At 50.5% G+C, this 23,298-nt stretch overlaps 1 protein-coding gene across 1 annotated transcript; it reads left to right on the top strand.

The window, feature by feature from the left end:
• The first annotated feature begins 12,913 nt into the window (after positions 1 to 12,913).
• CALHM3 (calcium homeostasis modulator 3) lies at positions 12,914 to 19,073 on the top strand. The gene is made up of 3 exons (XM_082719268.1): positions 12,914 to 13,312; positions 15,260 to 15,515; positions 18,587 to 19,073. The coding sequence occupies exons 1-3, from the start codon at positions 13,026 to 13,028 to the stop codon at positions 19,070 to 19,072; spliced, it is 1,029 nt and encodes a 342-aa protein (XP_082575394.1). The 5' UTR covers positions 12,914 to 13,025; the 3' UTR covers position 19,073.
• Positions 19,074 to 23,298: the final 4,225 nt, after the last annotated feature.

The following is a 23,298-nucleotide window of genomic DNA, read 5'->3' as shown; positions in this document are numbered from 1 at the left end:
AAGAAGTCACTGGAAGTGAGGCTCTCTACGTCCATCTCCTGCCCCCTGACCCCCACCCATTGCAGGCATCACATCCATAAATGTCTGGGACTCCAGGCAAGCTAGAAATATCCATGGCAGCTGCTCTGTGGGGTCTGAAGGGAAAGACAGCCCCCACCCCCGCCTCCAGACTCTTAAATGCCCAAGATCACGTGCCCAGTCAGCTGCAGAATGAACACAGGGGCCAGGGGTGCTGTCTTATTTATGGGCATATCTCCTCATGGCTGGCTCCCAACCAGTGACTCATGCATCAGAAATCCATGGGCTCTGAATGGCAGCACACTCACGCATTGACACACGCACCTCTCCACCCTCTCACACACTCATTTCTACACTAGCGTACACATACTCTCATGCATACGCACACACACCGTCTGCTGCAGTGAGGTCACCGAGAGCTGCTGCTGGCCTCAGAATAAATCTAAAGGCCTGTATAGACCAGACTGATTCCCCCAGAGTGTGAGCGAAGGGCGGGGCTCCTGGGAGGATTTGCAGAGGGTGGCTGGGGGGCGTGGCTCAGGCCTGCCCTGGGGTCCCACCCCTGCCTTCCCCAAGGAGGAGGAGCTGGTGCATGGGCACCAGGGGTTGGGGGTGGGATGACGGAGGCCCCAAAGGGAGAGGACAGCAGGGATGTCACAGGCCCCACATAGTCTAAAGCTGGGACTGTGGGCAAAGCAGGGGAGAGACAGAGAAGGTCAAAGGGAAGAGAAAGGGCCAGAGACTAGTGCCTGGCAGGGGAGCCCAGAGGTGGTCTGCAGCCCAATCCCAGGGAGTCTCACGGGAAGGTAAGAGGAATCAGGGACACAGGCGGGGGAACTGAGAGCAGGAAAGAAACCTCCCCTGCCCCCAAAGAGTTGAGGAGGTAATGGGAGCATCTGTGGAACCAGGAGAAGATAAGGGATGCCTTGTACTGGCTCTCGGGGTCACGAGGGAGTGCCTCTGAAATGTTGCACCCGAGGTCACCTCCCTGGCCTGGCCCTTGCCCTTCCAGGGAGCTCTGTACTGTGGAAAGGGACGCTACGTCAAGTGTCAACTCGATGCAAGTGTCTGGCCAGGCAGGGTCCTAGAGAAGGCAGGCGTGATGGCATGGGACTCAGAGAAGCTGAGAATTAAGCCCTCGGAGAGTCCTGTCTCTCAGAAACCCTTTTCTGGCAAGGGCTGTGGTTAGACCCAGCTCAAAGGATCAACGAACTCTGCCAGTCCCCTTCTGGACACTGGGGCAGAATCCCTGAGGCATCTAGGACATTCTTCACCAAGGCAGCTGCCAGGAGACAGGGAAATGGAGTGTGTGGCCCCCACGGGTCCTGTCTAGTCCCATCCTGGTAGGGAGGAGGGAGGAGGAAGCTGCCGGGGAGACAGGCTGGATGAAATCACTGTTTTGGTGACTTCAGTAGAAGCTATTAATACCCATGAGGTGGGGCTCTGGTACCTGTCGCCGTGGCAACCCCGCCTCCCCAGTGGTATGGATTCCGAAGGCGGTGCCCAAGAGGATGGGTGTTGGTGCACACGTGTTTGCATGTATGTACATGTGTGTGCTGGTGTGTGCACATTTGGTTGCTGTGAGTGCTCACACCAGCACATAGGAGAGGGGGGAGCCCAAGCAAGGATGTCCGGCAGAACTGGGGGTCCTTCGACGGCAGCTCTAGCCCCCGTTTCTCTCCCTGAAGGTGACTCCTTTCTCCCTCTCTCTCTCTCTCTCCCCCTTTCCCTCCCTCCCTTTGTCTTTGTCCCCTTCTGCCTGCCATTCTCTGTTTCTTGTCACTTTCTCTCCTGGCCGTCTCTCTCCTCTTTTTGTTCCTTGTCTGTCTGCTCCTGCCGGTTCCCCTCCCTCTTCCTCTTCTCTCTCACTCTCCACAGCTTCCAATTTCAGTTCAAGTCTTGAAGAGTCTCCGCATTGAGAAATAATAAGATATTAGACAAAATAACAAGTCCCTCCCTGAGCACCTGGATGCTGGGCCCAGAACAAGCCACAGGGAGGGGCCGTACCACGCAGAACAAGAGTGGGGTTCATCGAGGCCAAGCTGGGCTCCCTGCAACTTGAGACCACCCTAGTCCATACCGCGATACCTTCTTCCCCGTCAAGAAACTAACCTTAAGGGTGCCTGGGTGGCTCAGTGGGTTAAAGCCTCTGCCTTCAGCTCAGGTCATGATCTCAGGGTCCTGGGATAGAGCCCCACCTGCTTCCTCCTCTTTCTCCACCTGCCTCTCTGCCTACTTGTGATCTCTGTCTGTCAAATAAGTAAATAAAATCTTAAAAAAAAAAAAAAAGAAAGAAAGAAAAAGAAACTAACCTTAAGATAGGAAAAAACCACAACCATCCTGAGGGTGTGAGATAGGGCCCCCCACCATGCCCCAAGGCCTAGTCCATAGTTATCAGGCCATCAGAAAATCTATACAGGTTGTCCTGCCTGACTGTCAGACATGTTAGAGGTGGCTGGACATGTTAGAGGGGGAGATCTCTGAGTGCCTGATACATAATAGATACCCAATAAATATTTGTTCAGTGAATCAATGAATCAATAAATCAGCAAATTCTCCTATTAGTACAGCCACCCTGTCAGCCAGAAGACTTGCTCAGACCAGTCCACCTGGTCTTTCTCAACAATGTCTTTCTCACAGAGTTTTCCCTGAGGCCAGGCCTTCCCTTGGAAGGGAGTCTGTGCTACCATCTTAGCATGAAATGGGCACTACATGGCCCAGGAGCTTTGGAATTCAGCATCTCTTATTGACCCTGTGACCATTTATTGAGCACTACCTGTATGCCCAGCACTGTGTGGGGTGCAGCTTCCTTGCCAGCACCATGGGGGAGCCTCTTCTGTGCTTTTGTGTATCCCAGTTTCCTACCTCCTCAGGTTAGGGCTGAGCACACAGTAGGTCTCAGTATCATCAGATATCAGCTCTTCCTGACTTGATCTATGGATTCCATGCATCCTAATAAAAATTCTAGCAAGTTTTCTGTGGGGGGTCAAGAAACTGATTCTTAAGTGTGTAGGAAGAGGCAAAGGACGTGGAATAACCAACACAACATGGAGGAAGAACAGAGTTGAAGGACTGACGCTACCCAACTTCAAGATTTTCTATGAAGCTACCGTAATCATGACATCACAGTGTTGGTGAAAGCCTAAACAAGTGGAGCAATGCAACCAACCAGAGAGCCCAGAAATAAAATCACGTAGATACAGTCACCTGAACTTTGACAAGGAACAAAGGCAATACAGGGGAGCAGAGATAGTCTTTCCAACGAGTGGTACGTGAACAAGTGGACAACCACATACAGAAAACAAAAACAAAAACAAAAAAATTCTTTCTTTACACTCTTCCCAAAAATTAACTCAAAAGGGATCACAGACCTAAATGGAAATACAAGACTACAAAACTCCTAGAAGGTAATAAGGGAGGAGATCTAAATGGCCTTGGGTTTGGTAATGACTTGTCAGATACAAGGCCAAGGGCATGAGCCATGAAGGAAAGAATTCATAAGCTAGACTTCATTAAAATTAGATTTTTCTGTTCTGCAAAAGACGTGGTCAAGAGAATAAAGGACAAACCAAAGAGCCTAGGAGAAAAATATTTGCAAAAGAAATACCTGACAAAAGACTGTTATCCAAAACATGTAAAGAGCTCTTAAAAATGAACAATAAGAAAACAAAGAACCTGGTTTTAAAAATGAGCCAAAGACCCTCATAGACCCTTCACCAAAAAAGATCTACAGATGGCTAGTAAACACATGAAAAGATGACCCACATCTTATGTCAATGAGGAGATACCATACATGCTAATTAGAATGATCAAAATCCAGAACACTGATGACACCAAATGCTGGTGAGGATATGGAGCGCAATAGGAATGCTTATTTGTTGCTGGTGGGAATACAAAGTGGTACAGACACTTTGTAAGACAATTTAGTGATTTTTATAAGAAAACACTCTCTTGGGGCGCCTGGGTGGCTCAGAGGGTTAAGCCTCTGCCTTCAGCTCAAGTCATGATCTCAGGGTCTTGGGATGGAGCCCCACATTGGGCTCTCTGCTCAGCAGGGAGCCTGCTTCCTCCTCCTCTCTCTCTGCCTGCCTCTCTGCCTACTTGTGATCTCTATCAAATAAATAAATAAAATCTTTAAAAAAAAAAGAAAAGAAAACACTCTCTTACCATACAATCCAGCAATTATACTCCTTGATATTTACCCAAAGGAATGGAAAACTTATGTCCACATAAAACCTGCACAAGGAGGTTTATAGCAGCTTTACTCATCATGCCCAAACTCAGAAGCAATGAAGAGGTCCTTCAGCAGGCGAATGGATAAACAGATGGAGGTACATCCAGACTCTAGAATATTACTTGGTGCTAAAGAGAAATGAGCTATCAAGCCATGAAAAGACATGGAGGAAACTTTAATATATACTACTAAATGAGAAAATATATGAAAAGGCTACTTACCCTATGATTCTAACTATAGACAGACTTGCCCCCTGGTAGGTGGCCCCCAGGTCCATGACCAATTGTAAGATCTTCACAAATCCCCAAACTCTTATCCTTGGAGCTCAACTGTTTCAGCTCAAACACACTCAAATATACTACAACCCACATTAAACATAATTTTCCTGCCTTATACATTTTTAAAGGATTTTTATAAATTTGGCTTCTGGAATCATTGGACCACAAGTATCTCACTGAATTTACAATTGGTTTTATTTCTAAGCAATCATGGATGTGTTAGATTTCTTGCCAAGTATAAAAAACCTACAATTGTCTTTAAACATAATGAAATCTTTATGAGTATTCATGTAATTATTTTTTTTAAAGATTTTATGTATTTATTTGACAGAGCGAGAGAGATCACACGTAGGCAGAGAGGCAGGCAGAGAGAGAGAGGGAAGCAGGCTCCCCACTGAGCTCGATCCCAGGACCCTGAGATCATGACCTGAGCCAAAGGCAGATGATCAACGCACTGAGCCACCCAGGAGCCCCTTTATGAGTACTCATGTAATGATTAATGAAATTGACACAACATTACATTCGTAGGCAAGTAAGTAAATATTTATTAATTTTGACTTTGAAATTTTTCCATCATAATTTGTAGCCAATCATTTTTTTTTTCCAGTCTTAAGCAGACCCTTAGAAAGCCCATAGACCTGGGGCGCCTGTGCTACACACGGAAAGGAAAATACCCAACTTCAGAAAGAGGAGCATAAGATCCCTGCCTAGGAAAGTTGTCTAGTGACTTCAAAAGAGTCCAGCATCCCTCTTGACCCATCCCAGGGCCACTGGCTCAGTAATAGTGGCCGTATGACTGCACTCAGTCGTAGGGACCAGGCCTTGATCTAAGCAATTTGTCTGTAGTAATTCATTCAAGCCTGGGAGGTAGGTATTATTATTATTATTATTATTATTATTATTATTATTTCATTTTCATCATCCCCATTTTACAAATGAAAATCTCAAGGCTTAGGGAAGTTGAGATGTCTGGCTAGGAGCTGATAAAAGAAACACTGAGTTACAGCCCTGGGGTGGTCTGAATCCAGATCTCTGCGATACTGTGCCTGTCCCACAAAGGGGTTCCTCCAAGTGCCCCACCTGAGGAAGACACCTGTTGCAGAAGAGGTGTCCTCAGGGCGCCTGGGTGGCTCAGTGGGTTAAAGCCTCTGCCTTCGGCTCAGGTCATGATCCCAGGGTCCAAGGATCGAGCCCCGCATCTGGTTCTCTGCTCAGTGGGGAGCCTGCTTCCTCCTCTCTCTCTGCCTGCCTCTCTGCCTACTTGTGATCTCTGTCTGTGAAATAAATCAATAAAATCTTTAAAAAAAAAGAAGAGGTGTCCTCACTGAGTTCCTGAGCCTTAAAATTTCTGAGAAACCCTGAAGCCTCCCAGATGCTTTGACTCAGCTCCTGGAAGTTAGCCAGGCAGCACATGACCATAATGAACATGAAATAGATTGACAATAACCAAACTGAAAACCATCTTTTTAATGATCAAAATGGTGGTAATACCTCAGCACTTTTTTTCTCTCACAGATGTTTGCTTTCTCCATTACTAACGGAGAAGACCCAACTCGGGGTTTGAACTCATGATCCAGAGTCAGATTCTCAACCAACTGAGCCACCAGGCCTCATAGATGTTTTAAATGACCTTTACGTGGGACACCTGGGTTGTCAATTGGTTAATCGTCTGACTCTGTTTCCCAGCTCAGGTCTTGATCTCAGGGTCGTGAGTTCAAGCCCTTCATTGTGCTCTGCACTGCCCATGTGGAGCCTACTTAAAAATTAACATATAAAAATAAAATATGGGGAACCTGGGTGGCTCAGTTGTTAAGCATCTGCCTTCGGCTCGGATCATGATCCCAGGGTCCTGAGATGGAGCCCCACATCGGGCTCTCTGCTCGGCGGGGAGCCAATTCTCCCTCTCCCACTTGCTCTGTTTGTGTTCCCTCTCTCATTGTCTCTCTCTGCCAAATAAATAAATAAATAAATCTTTAAAAAATAATAATAATAAAATAAAATACCTTTACTTGTCAGGAAAGCCTTCCTAAGAATGTTGCAAAGACCAAAAAATCATAACGGAAAAATATGATAAATATGACTACATAAAAATTTAAAACTCCTTCCTGGAAAAAGTTGAAAGACAGAGGAGTCAGGAGGCACGTGCCCAATAAGCCAATAGCCTTCAGTCACTTCAAAGGCCCTTCACCCCTAGACCAGGCCTCTCTCCCCTATAGCTGGTGGTGTGACATCTCCCTCCTAGCACCTTTTCCAAGAGAGGTGACAGAGGCAATCGCTTGTTCCGACCTTCACCAAAGACCCCTTTGGTCTTTGGTGGAGAAAGACAGGGCAGAGAGGGGACCCTCTCTACCCACTGAGGGTAGCCAGTGGGAAGTTTTCTCTCAGCAGAGTGAGCAGGAACCAGCAGGTGTCCCCATCTCTCCCCTCCTCTTCCCAGCTCCTCAGTCTCTCTTCAGCCACCACTAGGTAGCGCTAGAACTCCATTAGAATCCCCTTTGTCCCCAGCAAACCTTTTGGGGAAACACTCAAGTCCATCAAAACACCTTTAAAAATGCTTACAGGTTGCCCTTTTTCTCTCTCAAAACAAAGAGAGCTTTTGGGGGATGGAGGTGAGGGAAATACATACTTTAATAGCTTCCCTTAGCTATTTCATTGTAAAGAAAATGTATCAGTGAGGAAATCAGCCCTAGTCTTGAGCCACTGAAATTCTACCCTCTAGGTATTATTTGCTTCACTAAGGCTCCTTTCTCATCGTTCATCCTGAGATCAGACCTCCCAAGAGTCCTCCTCATCACGATGGCTGCCCCAAAGGAGCTCCAACTTACCAACAAATATCCTTTTCCAGGACTGAGGGAGGATAGGTCCTCTCCAGAGAGCTCCAGTTCACACTGAGACGCCCCCCTGGCTGCATCTGGTACTTGAATTGGGCACCTGTGTGCCCAGCACCAGCACAGCACCTGGCACTGGGCGGATGCCCATGGAACAGCTATTGCCTATGGCTAGAACTTGAGGGTATATGGCCAATAACGGGGGCCCTTCCTAGCTTAGTTCTCTGAGCACCTGATCACAATCAGAGCTGGGATTTGCAACTCCCAGCCCAGCTGTCTTCCCACAAGCCCCTCTATGTCTACTCAACTACAAGGAGCAATCTCGGAAGACTCCAGAGTTTGCGTGGGCAGCCAACAGGAGAAGGGGTGCCCTGGAGCCACTCTGGCTTTGATATTTATTGAGCAATCCAGAAAATCCAACTGGCTGGGCTCCCCCCCCTCCAGTTCAAGCCACCTGTGTTTGTCCCCAAGTCTCTGCATTTGGCCCATCATCTCGGATCGGATGTCACCCCTGGGAAGATCTCCATGCCAGAAAACCAGCCCTCCTCGGCAGGGGCTAGAAACAGCTTCATGTCCGTTTGGTAAGAAAAGCCGTGTTCACATCTTGTTAGTCATGTGAAAAAAAAAGAGAGAGGTGGAAATAATATCACAAAAGCAGGCTTATCTCTTTCTTCTAAGAAAAGGAGTTACAGATGTGTTGTGAACTAAGGAAATTATCCCACAATCCGTATCCTGTGGAGTGAAGACCAGAAATTTAAGTGTAGAAGGATATTAACGTCTGAATTGGGATCTGTTATTTTGTGAATGTCATGTGTTTTAACCCTATTTTCTAATAACATATCTCAATGTATATATGGAAACATATATTTTTTAAAGATTTTATTTATTTATTTGACAGATCACAGGTAGGCAGAGAGGCAGGCAGAGAAAAGAAGGGAAGCAGGCTCCTTGCTGAGCAGAGAGCCTGATGCAGGGCTCGATCCCAGGACCCTGGAATCATAACCCAAGCCAAAGGCAGAGGCTTTAACCCACTGAGCCACCCAGGCGCCCCACAAAAATATTTTTTAATTCCATAAATCCACCGCCCAGGCAGCCTCTTTTTTTTTTTTTTTTCTTTTTTCCTTCTGTTTTTCCTTTTGGAAGATCAAAAACAGGCTTGTTTTTTTATGTACAGAACAACTTATTTACAACCCCTGGAGTGGATATGTACCTAGCAATACAGAAGGCATTTGCTTCCATGGTAGGCGCTATAGAAATTAAGATTATAAATATGAGAGGTAAGCCCCCCCACACCAAGGGCACAAAACAGCCTCTTATTGATCTTTTTAAAAATAAAATTCATATGTACACATTGAAAAATCAACAAGGGCTCCTGGGTAACTCAGTTGGTGAAGCTTCTACCTTCGGCTCAGGTCATGATCCCAGGGTCCTGGGATCGAGCCCCGCATCCAGCCCCCTGCTCAGCAGAGAGGCTGCTTCTCCCTCTCCCACTCCCCCTGCTTGGGTTCCCTCTCCCGCTGTCTCTTTTTCTGTTAAATAAATAAATAAAACCTTTTAATAAATAAATAAATAAATGAAATTTTGCTTTCACTATATTACCAAATGGTCCTAGAAGATCCCTACAAATTTGTACTCTGACCATCAGCTTATGAAAGCAGCTGTTTCCCAGAGTCCTCATTGACATCAGCTACCATCAACCCTTTAGTTTCCAACAATATGGTAAGTTTAAAGAGGCACCTGATTCTTAAGATTGTATTTAATTATAGGTGAGAATTAGAATCTTTGCAGGATTTGGGGCCACTTGTTTTTCTGTGAAAGGACACCCATTGATGTCCTTTGCCAATTTTCCCATAGGATGATTCACCTCTTTCATTGATTTATATGATCTCTGCAAATTAAGGAACGTAGGCCTTTGTCTGGCAAATGCCTTTTTTTAAGTTTGATATTTTTACTCTGTTTACTGGTATTTTGCCCACAGTCGAGGCCTGTGTTAAAGCTCTTCTCCTTCAGAGCGGCTGACTTCTGTGCTCTGTTCACCAAGGCCTCTACTAGCCTCTGGTCATGAATACATCTACCTACATTCTATTGTAGAATTGTTATGCTTGTAATTTTTACACAGAAGTCTTTGAGCCGTTTGGAATGGATTTGGGTATAAAGAATGGGAAAGGAATCCAGGTGAAGATTTTCTCAGATGGGCTGTTCCCACGCCATTTGTCAGACTCACACCCCCCCACCCCCACCCACCGCTTTCATTTTCATCTTCTTTCCAGTCCTTGAAGGGCCACGGGGCTCCTTGGAGTCCCCAGAGCAGAGGTCCACATTGATTTCCCCCACGTCTGCCAGAGACAGACCCAAAGGTCATCACGAGGATCCTGCAGAGGCTTCATGATCAGAGTGGAAGACCAGGTGGGCTCCTGAAGGTGGGAAGGGCACCACCACTGCTCTGCTAGACACCAGGGAACTATGGTCCTCCCATCCTGAGCCACAAGAGGGACACACTTCTGGTGTCTTCCTTTTGTTTTTTTGTTTTTTAAGATTTTATTTATTTTTTTGACAGACAGAAATCACAAGTAGTTAGAGAGGCAGGCAGAGAGAGAGAGGGGGAAGCAGGCTCCCCACCGAGCAGAGAGCCCGATGCGGGGCTCGATCCCAGGACCCTGGGATCATGACCAGAGCCGAAGGCAGAGGCTTTAACCCACTGAGCCACCCAGGCGCCCCTGGTGTCTTCCTTTTGAAGGAAAAAGAGAGAAAGAAAGAACCCTCAGGGGAGAGTGTGCTCACTACAAAAAGAAGAAACAGAGCCATACCTGTATTTCAGAAGACACACACTTATACACAAATATTATCCATACGTACCACACACACGCATGCGTGTACACACATGCCACCCACAAGTACGTATACAGCTAGACATACGCATGTATGTGCTTGCACACACACACACTCACAACTCACACTCCAGATAGGCTGAGTAGCACCTAGTAGCACCAGTAGCACCTAGACCCAGCGAACCCTTCAGTCACAGGAACTCCAAGAACAGCAAAGCCAAGGTTTCTCAAACAGTATTCAGGTTCCTGTTAAACAGGAAAAAAAAAATCTGGAAGACCCCCAAGATATATTTGCAAGACCCTAAGGAAAAGAAAATAAACCAAAGACTTGTTCTATACAGATCTTCCGATTATGAGTTAACCCATGTTGCCAACTGCTAAAAAGATTTAAGATACCATTTCAAATGAAAACGTGCACTGAAAAAATTTCCCTAGAATGAAAAGACCCAGAAAAACAGAGACACAGACCCCTGGGTGTGGAAGGGGTTTAATGAATTAAGGCTGCTTTAAGGTATTATCACGCAGCAGATCTATAATTTAATACCCTCCCACCCACAGTAGGAAAATCTGTGCTCCGTCGCTGCCTCTCCTGGTCCAGCAGGCCCCGGGCTCCTGGCAACAAAATATGATCCTCCTCCCCTTTTACCCGTTCCATAACCCCTTTGCGTTTTTCCAGTAGAAAGAGTTGATGATTTATTGGGAAATTTCTAAAATCGTTACTATAAAAGTAGGTATTTAGAAAATACAGAATGTTGGGTGATGCCTGGGTGACTCCTTGGGTTAAACATCTGCCTTCGGCTCGGGTCATGATCCCAGGGTGCTGGGATCGAGTCCTGAATTGGGCTCCCGGCTCAGCGGGGAGCCTGCTTCTCCCTCTGCCTGCCACTCCCCCTGCTCTCTCTCTCTCTGACAAATAAATAAATAAAATCTTTTGGAAGGAAGGAAGGGAGGAAGGAAGGAAATTCAGATTTTTTTAAATGTAAAGCTACACCCAAACTCTGGGAGATAATATCTTTTTAAGTTGTGGTGGGCGGACCAGGGGGGCTCTGTCTCGCCTCTCACGCTGGACCTGTGAGCAGGATAAACTGGGAGAGACCTTGTCCCAGTTTCCTGCCATGTTCTCCCAGAAAGATTGTTTGCTTTTTGTGGAGAATCCCTAGGTTATCGGCCTTGGCGGTTCTTACGTTCAGACGCCCAGCAGGTGAGTAGGTCCTGGAAGTCACAGAAAGGGGATCCCAGCTCCCTTCCTGGCTCTGTCCCCACTAGGCTGTGTGACTTCTGACAGATGTCCACCCTCTCTGGAACCCACACCCACCTAAAGAATGGTGGTGGTGGTTCTCAGCTACGTTAGGAGCCTGAGTCAGGCTAGAAGAGTTTCTCACTCAGAATCACACTTGCACACCCAGGATGGCCCTCCCACCTCCTCCAGCATCCTCCTCATTGTCCCTCACACGGTAATCCTGTCTCATACGACCCACACTAACACTCTCATGATGTAAAATACAATTAATAAGTAAGACCCCGGTTTCTGTCTGTCGCTATCTCATTATAGGTACAGACCGCACAGTTATGAAATTCGCACATATGTAGGATGATCTGCCTTAAAATACCCTCAACACCACGCTCGATGCTACAGAAAACAACATTGCAGGCCACGTCATTGCCCTCACTGGGAGAGCCACACCCTACCCCTGAGGAGGATTAATAATAACAGGCTGAGGCAACCTTTCAGGGGCCAAAGGGGAAGAGAGGCTCCCCAGAGCTGCGGTCACCCGTGGGTGCTGGGGGACAGTGCTGCATTTGAGCTGCCTCTTGAAGATCAGAGGGGAGGAGCAAGAATGTTCCAACTAGAAGAGGGTGTCAGCAAAGGTGTGGAGACAGGAGGGCATGCCTGGGTACATTTAGGAGGGCCTTGAATGCCAAGCTAGGAAGCTGCGGGAGCCCCTGGTCCCACCCAGGCAGACGAGAGATGTGTGGGAGGCCATGCTTCAGAGAGTCCCAGGCTGACCTGGGGACAGTGGAATAAAACAGAGAGGAAGGTTGCAGACCCCCACTGACCCCTCCAGCCCCTTCTCACGACACTCCCTGTCTGATACCCCATTCCAGCAAACCCAGACTCCTGGCCCACCTCAGGGGGCTTCTCACCTCCTTGCCTCACGCTGCCCTCTGCCAGGAAGGCCTTCCCCTTCCACAGCCCCTCACCCAGCAAAGGCCAAAACACCATTTAGACTCTTCTCCAGGGTCTTTACCTCCAGGCAGCCTTCAGGCAGGGGGAGGTGCCCACTGGGCCCTCCCAGCATGAAAGTCAACACAAAAATCTCTCTGAGCTCAGCTGAGTCAAATCGTGTTTTTGACCGAGACCAGAAAATATCATTGGTCCCCTCAGCATCATTGCCTTACCGCACCCAAAATTTGCCTATCCCCCCACAAGAAGGGCCACCAGCTGTCGGGCCTCAGTATCCAAACCCTGAAGGGAGGGAGGATTGGGCTGGGGAGGGTGGAGTGACAGGGCAGGGCACATTTGCCTAGAGGTGCTTTGGGCTGGCAGGTCGCAGAGCAGTGACTCTTTCCTCCAGAGAACAGAGGAGTGGCCCAGGGGGACAGTCGTGGCTGAGCAGGGGAGCCTTTGCAGAGAGATCCTGCCTTTGCCCTACGTCTGTGGCTGAGCCCCAGGAGTCTGGGCTGAGAGCTGACTGTCACCCCTTCCTTGCCCCCTCAGGCCCTTGGAAGACAAGCCCCCAGGCTTGTCCCCAGAAGGATCTGGATTTGCCTGGGAAGGCGGCCGAAGCCTCAGTGCTCTCCCGGGCCCACGGCTGCCCACCCCCGCAAGGCCGAGGCTATGGAAAAGTTCCGCATGTTCTTCCAGCACTTCCAGTCCAGCTCAGAGTCCGTGATGAATGGCGTCTGCTTGCTGCTGGCCGCGGTCACGGTCAAGATGTATTCCTCCTTCGACTTCAACTGCCCCTGCCTGGCGCGCTACAATGCCCTCTACGGCCTGGGCCTGCTGCTCACACCCCCGCTCGCCCTCTTCCTCTGCGGCCTCCTTGCCAACCGGCAGTCCGTGGTGATGGTTGAGGAGTGGCGCCGGCCTGCGGGGCAGCGGAGGAAGGATCCGGGCATCATCAGGTGCGGTCCCACACTACCTGGGTGGGTACGGTCAGGGCCTCCCCCCCTCAGACACTGCCAGGTGACTCCCCAGGCCCGGTGATCCTCCCATGGACACTATCACCTGTGTCCCCTCCTTTCCCCAGTTGAGGTGACATCAGCTCACAGAGACCCCCTTAGTCACTTCCCATGCCGAAAACAGACATTTCCTTTCCTGTCATCCGTCACCCTTCCGTGGCCAGGACTGGCGACCCAGGGGTGATACAGGATTCCCAGGTTTTGCCCAGGTCATGTGTGTTGGCTGGCCAGGTATTGTAACTCAGCACATACATGAAGGACCATCCCGTGGCTCGCACACGTCGTCGGAGGCGTGACTGGCTTCAAGGCTGCATTCCCTCTCCCGTAAGCTTCCCCAGGGTCTAGGACCTCATCTGCTGTACCGCAGGGCCCTCAGAGCCTCTCACTCGCTTGGTGCACCTTATCGAAACCAGCTGTTGGGGGCGCCTGGATGGCTCAGGCACTAAGCTCAGATCATGGTTCCACGGCCCTGGGATCGAACCCCCGCTCCGTGCCAACCTCTATAGCCAGTACCATGTGGGCGCAGCCTCTCAATTCTTAGCTCGATCCTGGGTCTGCTCCAGGAGTAGACCCATTTTTAAGGATGAGGCCCCTGAGGCAGAGGGGTTAAGTGACCTGACTGAGCTCCTATAAGGAGGAAGAGGCACGCCCGAGTCAAACACAGGTGCACTCCCTCAGTGCTCCCAAGCTGACGCCACTCCCCTCAGTGTTTCAGACAAAAGGTCAAAGTGCTCTAGATCTGTGGGTAGAGGCCAGAGGGCCTTGATGGATTTCAGCCTGCTGATGATCGCCCCCTTTCCCCATTGTTTGGCATGGACAGTCGCAGTGTTCTCAAGCGTATGTAACGTAAGTTCATAACACGTCCTCAGGTCCACCTTCCAACCACAATGTCCCTAGAAAACACCAGGGCCACCCTGATCTCAGATGGATTTGTAGCTCCCCGCGGGGGAGGCCGTGCACCTGTATACACACCCCCAGCAGACACCATTGTACGTTTTGTATGCAGTTCAAGTCAGAAACAGGTGCTCAGCTGTCTCTGCTTCCTAACTCACTGGGGGTCCCGTGCTCCCCGTGATTCAGCCTCGCAGGGAGGGTCACATGCACTGGCTGTGTCCTTTGCCTTTTCCTCTGGGGCCCAGGGAGTGCAGCTCCATGGGGCTCCTGTCCTGGGATCAGCACCCAACCTCCCGAAGAGCAGAGGGCAAGAGAGGCCCCTAAGGACGGTGCTGGGGGTGGGGGGGGGCATTTTGGACCTGGAGGGAAGGGTCTGAGGCACTGCTTCTGGAAGGGTTATTGGGTGGGGCTGGCTCCCCCCAGAAGCAGCTCTGGGGAGAAGGTGATAATAAGAGGCTCACGGGGATCAGTCCTTCTGGGGACCCTCTGAGAACATGGGTAGAACACACCTCGGAACTGTCCCACTGAGAGTCTAGGAAGCTGGGGTCCCTGTGGACGGAAGGTTGATTGGGGTCGTTAACTCTCCTGGCTTCCAGCGTTCCCCTCTGAGAGCAGAGACTCCTCCAAAACCCTCAGGCAGAACCGCTCAGGTAGTTGAGTCAGAGGCCCACAGTCCTGCCACACGAATGGAACTCATCACCAAAGATCTAATGTGCCTCTGGCATGGGAAAGGCACCAGGAGAGCCTGAGAGGAAGAGGCATACCCGCTCCCCAGTGTTCCAGTCCTGGGCTGCCAGTCCGGACTTTCCTGACCTCCCGGAGCCCCAGCCCTCCAGCCTCCCAGCTTCTGCTGCTGGGACCTCTGCAGTGGGACCCACCACACCAGGCATCTCCTAGCCCTCCTGGGAAGTCCATCCTTGCATCCCTCCTGTGGCCTTCCTGCTGCAGCTGAATCCCAGCTGCCCCTCTTAACCCCCTGCCTTCTGCTACCCCTAGGTATATGTGCTCCTCTGTGCTGCAGAGGGCACTGGCCGCCCCCCTCGTCTGGATCCTCCTGGCCCTCCTTGATGGGAAGTGCTTCGTGTGTGCCTTCAGCAGCTCCGTGGACCCCGAAAAGTTTCTGGACTTTGCCAACATGACCCCCAGCCAGGTGCAGCTCTTCCTGGCCAAGGTGCCCTGCAAGGAGGATGAGCTGGTCAGGGACAGCCCCGCTAGAAAAGCAGTGTCCCGCTACCTACGGTGCCTGTCCCAGGTAATTCGGGTGGTTCTCCCCAGCCCTGGAAAATCTCCTGCACTGGTTCTGAGCGGCGTGGGCGTGGGCGAGGAGGTACAGAGGGTTTCCCGGGGCCCCTCCCCACTGCTGGAAACACAAGGAAGGAGCAGGTGGTCCCTGGAAGGCTAGGAGTGGGACCCACATACAGGACACTGAGGGGGCCTTAGGAAGTGGACACTTTGCCTTCAACACTAAGTGCCTCCACAGCAGAGACCAGAGACTCTCCAGGAGTCAGTGCATTCTATCCCCAGGAAGCTAGATGACAAAAGCCCTGGAGATATATTCCTCTGCCCTGCCGCCAACCCATACGCACATTCTCAGCACCTCCCAGAAATCATACTCACTCCTATTACTATTTATTGAGGATTTATGTGTCAGACACTGGGTAAGCATTTCATATGCATTACTTCATTTATTCTCAGAACAACCTTATGAGGGGGTGCAATCATCATCATCCCATTTTACAGATAAGGAAATGGAGGTCCTGAGAGTTTAGTTCACAGGCCCACGTTGCACAGCTCCTAAGAGGCAGGGCGGGGAGCTGAACTGTCATCACTCCCAGCCCTCTGAACCACCTCCCTGAAATGCAGGTCCTACCCAGGCCTCTGGATCCCCACACTGGCACCCCCACTCCATCAGCCTGGGGGCAGACTCCAGCCCCACCCCTGGCCCAGATTCCAGATTCCTCCCAGAGCCCCAATCGGGGCTGGGTACCCCCCCCAAAAGTATTTATATGCAGAGCAAGCTGGGGCTACAGGGACTAAAAACACAACCCAGCCCTCTGTGGGAGCCAGGACAAACTTGTGGCAAATGCAGGCCCATGCGTGATGGAGAGAGGGCCAGCACTCAGGACACATTTGATTTGGGGTCCAACTCTGCCTTGGCCACATCACTCCCCTCTGGGTCTCAGCCTCTCCTACAAAATCAAGGGAGGTTTGGTCTCCTCCATGTGGATGGGCCCTGTAGGATTAAACTCTCTGGGTTTTCGCTCGTTCGCTGGAAAGAGTGTAGAATCTTCAGTCACACCAGGGTTGGAGTCCTGACTCAGATGGAGGTTAACTGGCACCTTCATGTGTAAAACCCCCATATGACTATTTTTAATTGGTAGGGGAAAGGAGGGGTCCTGAGAGAGGCCAATGAGAGAGCTTCATGAACCACATCCACTAATGATAAGGGTTCAAATATGTCTTTGTGGCTTAGAGGAATGATTTCTCTGCCCCAGGAGCACACAGTTGCTTGGTCTTAAGCATGGCCTTGGAGAGACTAAAGCTTTGGATGGGTAGAGAGGAGGGTTAGGGGGTGTCGGGCATGTGTGGGTTCGAAACTCAGGGAACCCTTCAAGTCTTTCATCATGCTTGGCTTGGCACACTGTTCCCTGTTTATGTCCTATATAACGGTTACTCATGCCTCAGGGCTCAGCATCCGCCTCACTGTTCCCTGAGCCCTCAAGTTCAGGTTGGGTGTCTCTCCTCTGTATTCCCATAATCCCTTATATGACCCTCAACAGGGCATTCAGCCAGTCTATCACCAATTTCATTGGTTCCTCCACTGAAGTGTGAGTTCCAGGAGTCCCTAGTGCCTCTCCCAAAATATAGGACGCGCGACTTCATAGATGGGCTACATAAGCACGTGTGAGGATAGAAGAAGAACCGGATAAAAAAAATGAAAGGATGATAGATGGATGCATGGGCGGGTGGACGGATGGATGATGCGTGGGCGGAGTGTAAGGGAGGCAAACCTTTGCTTCCACCCAGCTTAGGTTTTCAGCTGAGACTCTAACAAAAAGATTAACAGGAGAAAAACAGTTTCTTTCTTTTTATTTTTTTAAAAGATTTTATTTATTTTATTTGACAGATAGACACGTAGGCAGAGAGGCAAGCAGAGAGAGAGGGAAGAAGAAGCAGGCTTCCTGTTGAGCAAGAGAGCTGGATGCGGGGCTCAATCCCAGGACCCTGAGACCATGACCTGAGCTGAAGGCAGAGGCTTTAACCCACTGAGCCACCCAGGCGCCCCAGAAAAACAGTTTCTTAATGTGCACAGTACACATCACATGGGAGAAACTTGAAACAGAAAGAATAACTCAAAGTGGTCGCTTAGAACTGCAGCTTATCTGCCATCTTCGAAAAGAGCAATATCGGGGCTCCCGGGTAGCTCAGTGCGTTAAGCCTCTGCTTCAGCTCTTGCTATGGTCTCAGGGTCCTGGGATCGAGCCCCACATCGGGCTCTCTGCTCAGCAGGGAGCCTGCTTCCCCCCCCCCCCGCCTGCCTCTCTGCCTCCTTGTGCGTTCTCTCTGTGTCAAATAAATAAATGAAATCTTTAAAACAACAAACAAACAAGAGTAATACCTTTGGAGAGCAATGACAGGACAAAGCAGAGCAGTGTTCGTCTCCGAGGACACTAAAGGAGTAAGGTGTATCGTGAGATTCCTCTGGTGCTGTCCCTGGGCTGATAAGTGGTCTCCCAGTACAAGGAGCATGTACTTCCTGCCTCAGGTACAGAAGAGGAGGGTAAGGAGGGTAAGGAGAGCTGTTGCTATGGTTGCTGCTTCTTATCTTCCATTCAAGATAATTTTTAAGTCAAAGAGGCATACTTTGGGGTGACGTATTCTGGTTTCTTCAGGAGGGAGGTTGGGAGGACGAGGTGTGGGTGGGTGGGCGGACAGATAAATGGAAGAAAGGATGAGAGTATGGGAACAGGGATGGATGGGTAGGAGGACGTATGATGGACAGACAGAAGGTCCGCTGCAAGGATGGCTGGATGGGATGCTGAGACGTCGTATCAGGTGAGAAGGTAGACCGCGGGATGGGTGGATGGAGAAATATTGGACAGATGGACAATATTGCTGGACAGATGGATGGTGCAAGGAAGACTGAATGCAAGCGAGGATGGGTGGAGGTGGATGGTAGGATGGATGACTAAGTGGGAACATGTATAGATTTGGGAGAGATGGGAGGGATAAGGGAGAGACTTTGGGACACTCTTGCCACATACCGCATAGCACCTGACCTGGAACACATCTAACCTGGTGCCCCCATCCCCCACCCCCCAGGCCATCGGCTGGAGTCTCACCCTGCTACTGATCATCGTGGCCTTCCTGGCCCGCTGCCTGAGACCTTGCTTCGACCAGACAGTCTTCCTGCAGCGCAGATACTGGAGCAACTACGTGGACCTGGAGCAGAAGCTCTTCGACGAGACGTGCTGTGAGCATGCGCGGGACTTCGCCCACCGCTGCGTGCTGCACTTCTTCGCCAGCATGCACAGCGAGATGCGGGCGCGCGGGCTGAGCCGGGACGCCGCGGGCAGGGGCCGCGAGCCACCTGAGATGCCCAGCAGCCTGGACGGCGACGGAAGCAGGAAGGCCCACCTGCGGGCCGTTTCTAGCCGGGAGCAGGTGGATCGCCTCCTGAGCACGTGGTACTCCAGCAAACCGCCGCTCGACCTCGTGGCATCCCCGGGGCTCTGGGCGCGTGGCCTCAACCATCGCGCTCCCACGGTGGCCCCAGGCACCAGGCTGTCTCAGCATACTGATGTGTAGGGACCCCAGCAGTGTGCCCATGTGAAATCCCCGCCCTGGCAACGGCCTGGGGGTTTCCAGGTTGTGGAGATGCTGAGGCAGGACAACCTAACCCTTGCTGGCTTGCTTCCTCAAAATAGCCCAGTCTCTGGCCCACTTTCAGGGTGTGGCCTCCCGTGTGCTCTAAAGCAGTGCTTCGCAAACTTTAGGCTGCTCACTGTTCTCCCTAACTCTTGCTAAATGCAGGTTCTGATTTGGTGCGTCTAGGATTGGGTCCAAGACTGCCCTTCTGTCAGGTTCCCAGGGGATACTGAACTTGTGAACTAGCAAGAGTCTGAGTAGATCTGCCTGTGGATTCTGGATCCTAGATGTACAGATTCTAAATTTGAAATAATAATATAATAACATCTAACAGGTGTCAGTGGTGCTTACTACCTGTTTTAAGGTCTTTCCCTATATAACTCATTTGAGCCTCATGATAATTCAATGAAGTAGGATGATTATTAGCCCCATTTTAGAAGAGAAAACTGAGGCCAAAAGTGATTAAGTTGCCTGGGGTCACCCAGGAGTAGGAGCTGGAATCTGATCCCAGGAGGCCTGTCTAGCTATACTCCTGGGCCCTCTATAGAGAGTGTGTGTATTGGTTTTCACCCCTCTGGTTAGGCTTCCTGTAGCTTCCACCAAGTTTCTCTATAAGCAAGCGCTAGCAAACTCCAGGTGTGTGGAATTTGGACCGGCTCTGAAAATCTGGACGGCGTGGACCCAAACACCCCCACACTTAACAAGCACCCCAGGTGATTTGATAAGTTCCTTTTTTTGTTGTTGGGTTTTGTTTTTGTTTTTTTTTTTTTAGATTGTATTTATTTGTTTCAGAGAAAGAGAGAGAGAGAACAGGTGGAGAGGCAGAGGGAGAGGAAGAAACAATCTTCAAGCAGACTGTGCTAACCACAGTGCCCAACACAGGGCTTGATCCCAGGACCCTGAGATCATGACCTGAACTGAAACCAAGAGCCCAACACTTAACTAACTGCGCCACCCAGGCGCCCCTGATAAGTTCCCGGGTTTAAGAACCTCTGCGCGGGTCGCCTGGGTGGCTCAGTGGGTTAAGCCGCTGCCTTCGGCTCAGGTCGTGATCTCAGAGTCCTGGGATCGAGTCCCGCATCGGGCTCTCTGCTCAGCGGAGAGCCTGCTTCCCTCTCTCTCTGTCTGCCTCTCCATCTACTTGTGATTTCTCTCTGTCAAATAAATAAATAAAATCTTTAAAAAAAAAAAAAAAAGAACCTCTGCACCAAGAGTGAGTATGGGTTCTGGCTAGGAAGCAAAGCCCTTAAAACACCAGGGTGAAGTCTTGCTGGAAGAACAGCCACTCTGTCTCTGGCACCCCAGACAGGAAAGGTTGGGAAGATCTAGCCTCTGAGCTCCTCTGGACCTCTGCCCCTCCCTGATGACTCATTCACACCCCCCCCCCCACCACACACACACACACACACACACACACACACACACACGCTGCTGGTGCCTCCATTAGACAGATGGTGACCACAGACAGACAAACCTGAGTCACCCCATACTTTTCTGGTCCTCAGGGGCCTGGAGGGCCCCTGGATGCTCCCACTGGAGACCAGCCCCCTCTGTGTCCAGCAAGCTCTGCTCTCCTGAACTCTTGCCAAGAGACCTGTATGATCAGACAATCCTCGCTGCCCAGACTCCCCCCACCTACCCTGCTGTGGTCAGGCCATGCAAATGTTTGAAATGCAGCACGATTCAACAAAAGTGCTAGCAGGGATTGACTGGGGAAGAAGGACAGAAGTCTTAGAGATGGCCCAGTCAGCCCAGGGGAACTCTCAGCTCAGGGGAAGCAGGCTCAGGGTCCCCACTTTGGGCTGCAAGAAAGCAGCATTTGGCCCAGAAAACAGCCACCAATTACAGTCAATACCGCTGCCTCCTTGTACTGTGCACTTATAAAGCACCTCGTGTCCAACAAGCATCGTGCCAGGGAATAGGGAGGTGAGACTACACAGATGATACACCCTCCCTTGAAGGAGCTCACTGTCTGATACAGGGACAGAGATGGGTACAGAAACAAAGAGAATCCAGAGCAAAAGATGAGATGATAGAGGCAAGCCCGGTGCTGCAGAGATTTAGCATGGAGAAGAATGGCTCCAAGCTGGGGGATCAGGGAAGGCTTCACTTGAATGGGTCTGGAAGGAGGGGAGATGGTTTCGTCTATGGAGAGAGAGATGGGGGTGGGGCTGCGGGGCACCTGCAGGGAGGAAACAGCAAGAACAAAGGCAAAGGAGTGGGGGGAGGGCAGGGTATGTGTCATTTATTCATTCAGCAAGTATTGATGGAAGGCCTGGAGGGGCAGAGAGTAGTGGCCGGCTGGGCAAGGCAGAAAAGAACTAGAAACTGCCTGGACAGCAGCAGCTCTGCATGAGAAGGGGAAGATGATGGGAGCCTTGGGGGTTTAGGTCAGGACTCTGGCTTGATCCTGCCGGCAGGAGAGGCAAGCACATGTGAGCAAGGTCCGGAGGAAGGAGGTGGCAGTGATGTTTGAAGCTGCGGAAATGGGCAGGGCCAGAAAGAGAGAGAAGCTTGAGTGAGAAGAGGAAGGACCAAGACCTTTAGAGCTTTGGAGGACCAAGAGGGGGCAGTAAATGAGAGAAAGAGGAAAAATCATAGAGGAAGAGTTCGGAAAAAGGCCAGGGACGGGTGAATTTCAGGATGGGGGAAGGATAAGCTATAAACCCAAAGCTTCAGAGAGACCCAGGAGTGGGAAGACTGAGGGAAAAATGATGGGTTTTTGGTAACTGTCCAGGGTAGGGGGACGGCTCACCGAGGGAGGTGTCCTGGTGAAGCAGATGGCTGCGTTTCTGTAGGATTCCTTTTAAGTCCTGGGCATGTGCCTCCCAACACACACACCCAGGGTTATAAAGAACAAGTGAGAGGTTTGGACCCTGCTCTGTTTTAGGATACTGACATGGCAGGGATCCTCAGCACCCCTGTTAAGGGAAAGACACCAGGACCCTAAAGTACGATGAGAATAGAGGAGTCATGTCCACGCTAATACACTTCTACTTCCAGGGTTTCATAGAAGGTAAAGGAGTTCTCTCCCAGTTTGACCCAGCTCTTTGGGGCCCAATAAAATGACCTCCCCTTCTCTCTGCTTCATGTGCTCTGCAGGGGAAGGGCAGGGAGAGCTGTAGGATGAGCATCCCTGAAGAGCTAGAGAAGAGCCATGAGAGATGGTCTGGGGTGGCAGAACAGAGGTGACATTGGTTGTTACCATGGTAATGAGCTTTGACTGGGCACCAGCCCCTCCTGCCCGCCCCTCCCACCCAGGCCCCCTTCCTGTGAAGGAGGGACCTGCTCTTCGGCCCTCCCCACTCTGCTCACAGAACCTAACCCTGACGGCAAGCCAGTGTGGCAGGACTGTTCCCTCCTTGTATCTGAATTCCTGCCTCCTCTCAAACTTCTCTTGATCTAAGGCTCACTTTTCCCCCTTATTCGCTTATTCATGTATTTATTCATTCAGCACTTACTAACTGAATGTCTGCGGAACCAGCCACACCGGGCCCAGCACTAGGAACCCAGCAGTGAACAAAGAGGTGTGGGCCCTTGACATTTATGATCCAAGGGGAGCCCCAGATGCTAAATAAACACACCCTCCAAAATACGGAATTGAAATTGTTATCAGATCCGTGCTGGGAAGGGAAAGTACACTCAGGGGGCTGTGAAAGTCCGTGTCAGCAGAACTGTCCGAGCTAAGGGTTCAGGAACTTCTCTGCAGACGGATCATCAGGCTGTCTTAAGGATACAAGAAGGCACAGAGCACATGCAAGGTTCTGAGGCGGGGACGGGTATATCCCATTTGAGGAAGTATAGACAGACAACTGAGCTGGAAGCTTGGAAGCAGAGTGGCCCCAGGGGTCGGTTCTCACCTGGGCCTACAGAGCCTGGTAAGGACTTTTTTACTTCAACCATTGAAGGGAGTTAAGAATGTGGTATAGAATCAGATGTCCACTCTTTTATTTTATTTTAAGATTTTATTTATTTAGTTGAGAGAGACAGAGAGCATGAGAGGAGAGAGGTCAGCGGGAGAAGCAGACTCCCTGCCGAGCAGGGTGCCCGATGCGGGACTCGATCCTGGGACTCCAGGATCATGACCTGAGCTGAAGGCAGTCGCCCAACCAACTGAGCCACCCAGGCGTCCCAGATGTCCACTCTCTTTTTTTTTTTTTAAAGAT

This window comes from Mustela nivalis (genome assembly GCF_964662115.1).
Source record: "Mustela nivalis genome assembly, chromosome: 2".
Classification (NCBI taxonomy): Eukaryota; Metazoa; Chordata; class Mammalia; order Carnivora; family Mustelidae; genus Mustela; species Mustela nivalis.
This window is presented reverse-complemented; position numbering and strand designations above follow the sequence as displayed.